We start from the raw sequence: 7930 nt of genomic DNA, 5'->3' as shown, positions 1-7930 counted from the left end.
GTGTGCAGTGAGTGTGCAAACACAGAATGTTTGCAGTGAGTGTGAACATCGAGTGTGTGCAGTGAGTGTGCAAACACAGAATGTGTGCAGTGAGTGTGAGTGTAAACATTGAGTGTGTGCAGTGAGTGTGCAAACACAGAACGTGTGCAGTGAGTGTAAACATTGAGTGTGTGCAGTGAGTGTGCAAACACAGAATGTGTGCTGTGAGTGTGAACATTGAGTGTGTGCTGTGAGTGTGAGTGTAAACATCAAGTGTGTGCAGTGATTGTGAACATCGAGTTTGTGCAGTGAGTGTGCAAACACAAAAGGTGTGCGGTGAGTATGAGTGTGAACATCGTTTTGAGTGCAGTGAGTGTGAACACCTATCCTTACTGATGTCTCTGTGTCAGTGCTGTTGAGGAGCGTGTGTAGTATCTCCGTAAAGGCTCCAGCAGAGATCAGCGTGGTCAGAGGAGCCACCGTCACCCTGTCCTGCTCCTTCACCTCCTCCAGTTCCATCACCAGCCTCATGTCCATCGACTGGACCGTCAGACACGAGAGCGGTGGTCCTGCCATTCTGGTGAGTAGATCTTAAGACTTTGAGTTCATAATGCATGAATCACTGGTCAGGAGTCACTCAGGCCGCAGGAAGTCACATGAGTAGGATGTGTGTTCTGTGGTGAGACCACAGCATCCATCAGGAGTGACTTCATAAAGCTGTAAATGATGCAGCAGACAGCGATGCGAGCCAACACTCGTGCAGTGTGAGACGTGGCTGTGCAGTAAAACGACTGGTTTATTTCAGCAGTGTAACATCAGCTCAGCTGTTCTCAGGATGGTTTGGTGTTTCCAGTGAACCCCACATGTAAATGGAGCATTGTGTTGTGAACGCCACTGTTCTTTCTAAATCAGCTCATTCAGATCTTTTCATTAATCTATCACTGATTCTTTCATTAAAGTCCTTGTGAGTTTTTTAATGTCGTCTTGTTTGTATTCTAGTATTTAGTTAGGTGTTTAGAGAAATAATGCAGTACTGTCTGGCAGTGATTTTCTGGTTCTGAATCACACTTCACTCCAGAGAATCGTCTGTCTCTCATCAGCACTGCAGGCTCATAACAGAATCATCTGCAGAATATGAAAAACATGTTGGTATTGAGTCCATGATCTGTTTCTCTGCAGTTCTTTCACTTCTCGTCTCAAGCGTACCTGCCGAATGAGGATTATTTTAAGGGTCGTGTGAAGTGGGTCGGCAGCCCGTCGCGTGGCGAAGCATCAATCCAGCTGCTGAACGCCTCGCTCACTGATAACGGCACATACACCTGCGCTGTACGCAACCCTCCTGATGTCCACGGACACCCGGCCCAGACCGTCCTCACGGTCACACCGCAGAGTGAGCCGACACACATGATCATGAGCTCAGAGGAGGATCTCTTGAACACGTGCAGGTCACGTTTCACCCCTCAATCTGCCTGTTTGGGTTCAGTCTTTTAGCATTGTGGCACTGTTTTCTTGAGAATTAAGCACATTTGAACTAAATCGAACTAAAGTAAATTGAAAAATGTTCCTGTTTATTCATGTGATGCTGCTTTAAAGGAATAGTTAATATAACCATGAACATGTGCTGAAAATGTGCTCCCCCTCAGGTCATCTGAGATCAGGATGAGTTTGTTTCTTCATCAGGTTTGTAGAAATGTAGCACTGCATCAGTGTCTCAGCAATGGATGCTCTGCAGTGAATGGGTGCCGTCAGAATGAGAGTCCAAACAGCTGATAAAAACATCACAATAATCCACAAGTAATCCACAGCACTCCAGTCCATCAGTTAACATCTGGAGAAGACAAAAGCTGAAACAAATCCAGCATTAAAATGTTTTTCTACGAGTCCATAATCCATAATAACTCTTCCTTCAGTGAAAAAGTGTTCTGGTGTGAATCAGGAGAGAAATCTGCACAGATCAAGCAGCGTTTAAACAGCTCTAAACAAATATGTGGCTGGATTTTGATGTGAGAGACAACAGCAGATGCACTTTTTCACTGGAGGAAGCGTTATTATAGACTTTATCTTATAAGCACACAGCTTTTGGCTTCACAAGTGAAGTAATGCTAAATTTCACCACGTCTGTTAAAATGAAGAAACAAACTCATCTATATCTTGGCTGGCCTGAGGGTGAGCACATTTTCAGCACATTCTTATTTTTGGCTGCACTATTGCTTTAACAGTCTGTATTGTATAAAGTGCTATACAAATAAAGGGTTGAACAAAAAAATGTTCATTGATGACACTTAAGTATGCATTATAATATTTGTTAAAGTGAACTGGATTTTATTCAGTAATGTACATGTGCCGTAATGAGCTTGTGATTTTCATTACACTGAGGAGAATTCGGAGGAAATGTGTTTAATTGTCATGAATATAATGTCACAATGCATCCAAAAATAAAAAGTAGGCTTTTTTTTTTTTTATTCTGGTTTTATTTTTAATGGGGTGAAATGAAATATGACCTGGACACTCCTCCTGAGATTCACCCGGACGCAGTATAATCTTGTTTTACTGCGTGTTGAGCGTGTGCCGTCTGTGTTTCTGTCAGGACGCTCGCTGGCGTTCACGGATGTCGGCGTGTTGCTGGTGTTTGTTCTGGTGCCGTCAGGAATCATCACGCTGGTGCTGCTGGGTCGAATCCTGTGTCCGTGCTGGTCCGTGCCAGAGAAGAGTCCCGCCGCGGCCCATCACTCGCCCATCGAGGAGGCCTCTGGGTAAGAAACTGATGAAACCAGCGGTTCAGAGTGGTGTTATATGTGAGTAATGACTGCATCTGTTCACAGTGATGAGCGTTTCTACGGCCAGACGCAACAGAAACACACCCTGTGCTGCTGCTGCTACTTTAAGGTGAACGACCCTCTGTAGTGTGGACGAGATATTTAGATGATAAACGTGTCTGTGTTTGTTGGATTGTAGTGTTTATTCAGATTTAAAACTGATGCGTTCATAACTGATGAACTTTGCAACACTGACACTGTTATTGAACTGATCTGAATCAACACTGAACTGAATTATGACACTATAGAGTGCATTAATGCTGACAACGTTTTCAGCAGCGCTGTTTCTGGAAGTATTGTTCCCATAAGGATTTTTAAAAAGTCTTCGTAAAAGCGTTGTGAGCCATGAACCAAACCAATCAGACACGAGGAGAATCACAACATTACAAACTTTGATTTGAAGCAAAAAGTAAATGGAAATCAAACAAAAAGACAAAGATTGTGAGCTTAATAGCTTTGGTGAGGGAAAGAACTACAATCCCATGAAGCATTGCGAATTACAGAATTGAAATAAAAATGACAGAAATATAAAACTATTACATTTAAATTGTTGGTTGTATCTATAGAAACGTTATATTTTACGTTCATTGACGAGTAGGCATGTATACACAAATATTTAAGGAATTTGAGAGAGTAGAGAGACTTAATTAATTAGTGGGGCGGAGCTAGATATTGCTTGCTTTGTTCACTGCTACTCTCTGATTGGTGGAATATTTCTGTACAGCATCATGGGAAATTTAGTTTTTCACCATGAATTCTGTTATTAAGCATGATTATTTAAAAAAATAAGTTAAATTCATGCAAACAGATGAGAACAACCTTGGTGCTCACAACAGGCCTGTCTGTAAAGATCTGTTATTGTTAAAAATCAGTTTCCTTAGAGAAAATAAATGGAGTTTGTTCATCTGGAACTGACTCTTGTGCTCTGTTGTGTTCTGCAGTTTCATAATTGATGAATTTTGCAACATTAACACTGTTATATTTCTGTCTCTATTTCTGTGAAGCTGCTTTGAGACGATCTGTATAAAGCTCTGTAGAAATAAATGTGACTGTGGTGTTTGTTTCAGGACTTTGAATATGAGGACGACTACATGCATGAGAAACCGCATGAACACACCTTCACCGAGTCACAGTCCGTCGCACTGATTACTGAGACACTGTTACACCTGTAGCACAAACACCATCAAACACACACAACGCTGAGCTGAAACTCCTGACAGGACCGAGATCGTCATCACATGTCAAAGAAAGGGTGTTTATTATAACACATAGCACACACTACTCATGAATATTCATGAGGACACACATATGCTCTATTGTGTGTTTTGTATTTAACATTTTCCATATGTATTCATTTCACATTCAAGCTGCTGCCTGTATAAGCAGTGCTGCATAAATGTCATTTATCTTTATTATGGAATAAAACGTAGTATGGATTATTCAATTTGTGACTGATACGTGACTAATCCGTGCTCTTCTCTCCTGAAGGAAACCACAGGAGCTTCATCTCACATCTGAACCAACCACTTAAGCTCTGCTGCGAGTGGAGTACATCTTTATCTGATCCTTCTGATCAACCTCAGCTTTCAGGACTGTGCGTGTCAAGCCCTAAACCTAAGCTGTTCCTGTTCCACCTTGAGATCCATTAGTAATTATATCATCATAAAGTAGATCTGTTGGCTGTAAGACTTCTCTTTAATTGATGAGCTGTCTATAGTTTTCAGCTATCCACCTTATGGGCGGGGGTTTGTACATTTGATGTGTCTGGCTTCAGGTTTCATCCTGCAAAACAGCTGGTTTTGCTGCTTACTGCTCGTTGTTGTTCATCTCGTTATTCCCTTCAGCGGCTAAAGAACCGGAAGTCTTGTCCATAGCTTACTTCCTCGAAGTTACAATTGCCTTTTACTTCCCTAATTTGACAGAGTCAAGCGGTTTCTTGAATGAGGAGCAATATACATGGCAGGGCTTGATTTTGTTCAACGGGAATTGATTGATGGGAAAAAATGTCCATTTTGATTTCATGGTGACTTTTAAGACATTTGTGTAGAACGTTTCACAGTCCAAGATGTTTCAAAGCTGATGTTCAGAAGATTGCTCAGTCGAATATGATTCCTATTGTTCCAAACCTGTACGAGTTTCTTTCTTCAGTGGAACACAAATGATATTCTGAAGAACGCTGGGATCCCACTGACTATCAGTGTATGGACAAAAACAATCAGTATTCAGGAGGAGCTTGAATTCAGGATGCTGACCTGTGACCTCTGCATCTCTGACCTCTTGTACTGGTGTCAGTTCGTGGGACGGATCCTAAAATGACCAGGACGTCTCTTTAGATGCATGTGGAGACCTCATGCAGAGATAACGGCATTCCAGTTAAACCGACAGCAAACGAAGGCGTGAATCACCGAGAATCAGTCGACATCATTCATGCAGCCCCTCATCGATGCACCTGATTGATTTCTGCCATTGATTTCCCTGCTAATGAGTTTCCTCTCTTCTATAATTGATTAACTTACAACACTATTTATCTGTCTAATTCTGTGAAGCTGTTGGTGTATAGCATTAAATGTGTGTTTCAGAGATGCTGTTGTGAGGGAAAGTGAATCAGTGTTTGAACACGTGGGTGGTTTGACCTTCACAGACGCAGAAGAACAAGAAGATGTTTTAAGCGTCACGAGAACAGCGCGCAGCTCTGATGAAGATGTTCTGCTGGGGGCCGAAAGAGTCCTGGAGGAATCGGCTGCTCAAGAACCCCCGACAGCCGGAGAGAAGGGGTCCCGAGGAGCGATTCAGAGCTGTTATCATGTGAACGGCGCTCTGGAGGTACACTGCAGCCTTAATGTGGCCCGTTCCTGCATCACAGTCCTGCACAAAGCTCTACTAACCCACACGCAGCAGCAGCAGCGGACAGATCAGGTGTATTTGAGTCTGATGCTGTTTAATGTGAGTGTAGTAGTGAAGCTGTGTGTGTGTGAGAGGAGTTTCAGGGTGTGGTGTGTGTGTGTGTGTGATGAGGCTCTCTGAGGAGATCCACACACTTATATTAATGTCTCACAGGAATTATAATGATTTCTCTGGAGAGGAATGTTGGATGTGATGAAGCATTGATTGCTCTCGGGGCGGGTCTCCGGTATATAACGGCTTTACCGACTTATAAAGTGAACGGGAGGTTTGATGTTTAATGTCGTAAAGGCGCTTTGAAAGCAGGCTGAGGAATCACTGTCTTTACTCACGCAAACCGCAGGTGGAGCCGCGCGTGCCGCGTCTCTTTTGTTCTTACGCCCCATTGAGCGCGACGCGACGCGACGCGAGCGTTACTATCAGCGGAGCGTCTGAACCGAGACAGACGGGGAGAGAGAGACAGATAGCGGGATGGAGCTGTAGACATGAGGAGGATGAAGGGTGTGGTCCTGTCTCACGGCGAGCTCCTGCAGAAACACGCGCACTGTTCTCCTGTTCTTTAGTGTAATGTTGTGAATCAGGTGCAGATCTGACCTGAGCGCGCTTCAGTGGCGCGGGAATATTCATGAGAGTACGTCACTGCAGGTGAATTATAATCGCGACCTGAAGATGTTCAGTGTGTGTGTGTCGTGGGTTTAGTGTGTGTGTGTGTGTGTGTGAGAGTGTGTGTGTGTGAGAGTGTCGTGGGTTTAGTGTGTGTGTGTGTGTGTCGTGGGTTTAGTGTGTGTGTGTGTGTGTCGTGGGTTTAGTGTGTGTGTGTGTGTGTCGTGGGTTTAGTGTGTGTGTGTGTGTGTCGTGGGGGTGGGTGGACTTAAGGTGTGGCTCCTTCCACAAATGCTGCAAGACTCTGTGCTGATGTATCCTGCATAATTTTCTTTTTCTTTTCTTTTTTTTAAACATTATTTATTGTTATTTTATTTCTTATGATTATTTATTGAGAGAGCATTCCATTCAGTCATGTTTTATGCATTTAACATGTACAAATGCTTCCTCAATCAGATGAACTGTGGTCTGAAATATTTCCTCCACAGGCTCCTATGACTCCACAATCTGTGTGTGAACGTCTCGCTCGTCTCCATTTGAACAACCAGTGGATCTGAGAACCGCTCATTTCTGTCTGATTCTCTTGTTGTCACTGTTTTAGACGCTGACGGTCACTTCAAAGCCTTTAGGCTTTGTTTTAGCGTGACCTTTGAACCCAGCAACCATAACCCCGTTACGTTCCTGGCCACCGCGGAGCTCAGACTGAATGACGTGTGACAACCTGCTGCTCTGTCAAGGCCTCATAAATGTGAGTTATGATCAGGCCTCGATTTAAGTCCTTCAGATAATGTGAATCTTGTCAATCTTCTCGACTGGACACACCCTCTTTTTCCTGATGAAGAGATTGGTCACTGTGTCCATTTAAACGGCAGGAACATCTTTTGTTTACTGTCATGAAGCATCATATGAAATGATGCCAGAAATATTATTTATTAAGAGTGGAATGTGTTCATTCTCTCATAAAAACTGAATCACATCAAACACGTCTGAAGATCATTTTAAATCTGTTCAAATGGATTTTCCATTTTTAATTGCTTTTTTAAATAAAACATTGCAGTCTACTGTTAGTTTCGTTCCGACGTTTATTGAGCCGTTAACGAGCTTCACCTCAGAGATCAGCTGATAATGTCATGATATGTGGTGTGAATGTGACTCACAAGAATGACTCGCACTGAGTGACCTCAGTCTCACACTCACGCACACACATTCGCACTCGCACTCACACTCATACACACACACACACACACTCACACACTCACTCATACACTCACACACTCATGCACGCACTCACACACTCACTCACGCACTCACAGTCATACACTCACTCACTCACTCACACACACTCACTCGCACTCACGCGCACACACGCACTCACACTCACACACTCTCACACTCACACACTCACTCACTCACTCACACTCGCACGCACACTCACGCACTCGCACACACACTCACGCACTCGCACTCACTAACACACACACACACACACACAATCTCACACTCATCACTGGACGTTCAGTGTTTTTACCTGAGCAACAGGTTCAGAGTGAGTGTGTGTGTGAGTGAGTGTGAGTGTGTGTGTGAGTGAGTGAGTGAGTGAGTGTGAGTGTGTGTGTGTGTGAGAGTGTGTG

At 43.6% G+C, this 7930-nt stretch overlaps 2 protein-coding genes across 7 annotated transcripts in view; both read left to right on the top strand.

Moving 5' to 3' along the window:
* Nucleotides 1–6945, top strand: part of LOC107757312 (myelin protein zero-like protein 3) — a 13293-nt gene extending 6348 nt beyond the window's left edge. Inside the window, exons 2-8 of the mRNA XM_016574753.1 lie at nt 390–559; nt 1159–1369; nt 2567–2732; nt 2802–2865; nt 3863–3927; nt 5375–5618; nt 6901–6945. Coding sequence (XP_016430239.1) covers nt 390–559; nt 1159–1369; nt 2567–2732; nt 2802–2865; nt 3863–3927; nt 5375–5618; nt 6901–6945 — 965 coding nt within the window. The remainder of the gene's footprint in view (nt 1–389; nt 560–1158; nt 1370–2566; nt 2733–2801; nt 2866–3862; nt 3928–5374; nt 5619–6900) is intronic.
* LOC107757320 (neuromodulin-like) overlaps nt 5376–7930 on the top strand; it is a 9120-nt gene continuing 6565 nt past the window's right edge. For 2 of the 6 annotated variants that reach the window (XM_016574765.1, XM_016574759.1), the window contains exons 1-2: nt 6181–6341; nt 6901–7047. The gene's annotated coding sequence lies outside the window, so the exon portion shown is untranslated. Of the gene's footprint in view, nt 5619–6180; nt 6342–6787; nt 7048–7930 lie in introns of those variants that run through there. The other 4 variants (XM_016574761.1, XM_016574760.1, XM_016574764.1 and 1 more) reach the window with 4 other exon arrangements.

This window comes from Sinocyclocheilus rhinocerous, unplaced genomic scaffold (assembly GCF_001515625.1).
Source record: "Sinocyclocheilus rhinocerous isolate Xijiao unplaced genomic scaffold, SAMN03320098_v1.1 scaffold3916, whole genome shotgun sequence".
Classification (NCBI taxonomy): domain Eukaryota; kingdom Metazoa; phylum Chordata; class Actinopteri; order Cypriniformes; family Cyprinidae; genus Sinocyclocheilus; species Sinocyclocheilus rhinocerous.
The sequence above is the reverse complement of the archived record's forward strand: the minus strand, read 5'-3'. Positions and strand labels throughout refer to the sequence as shown.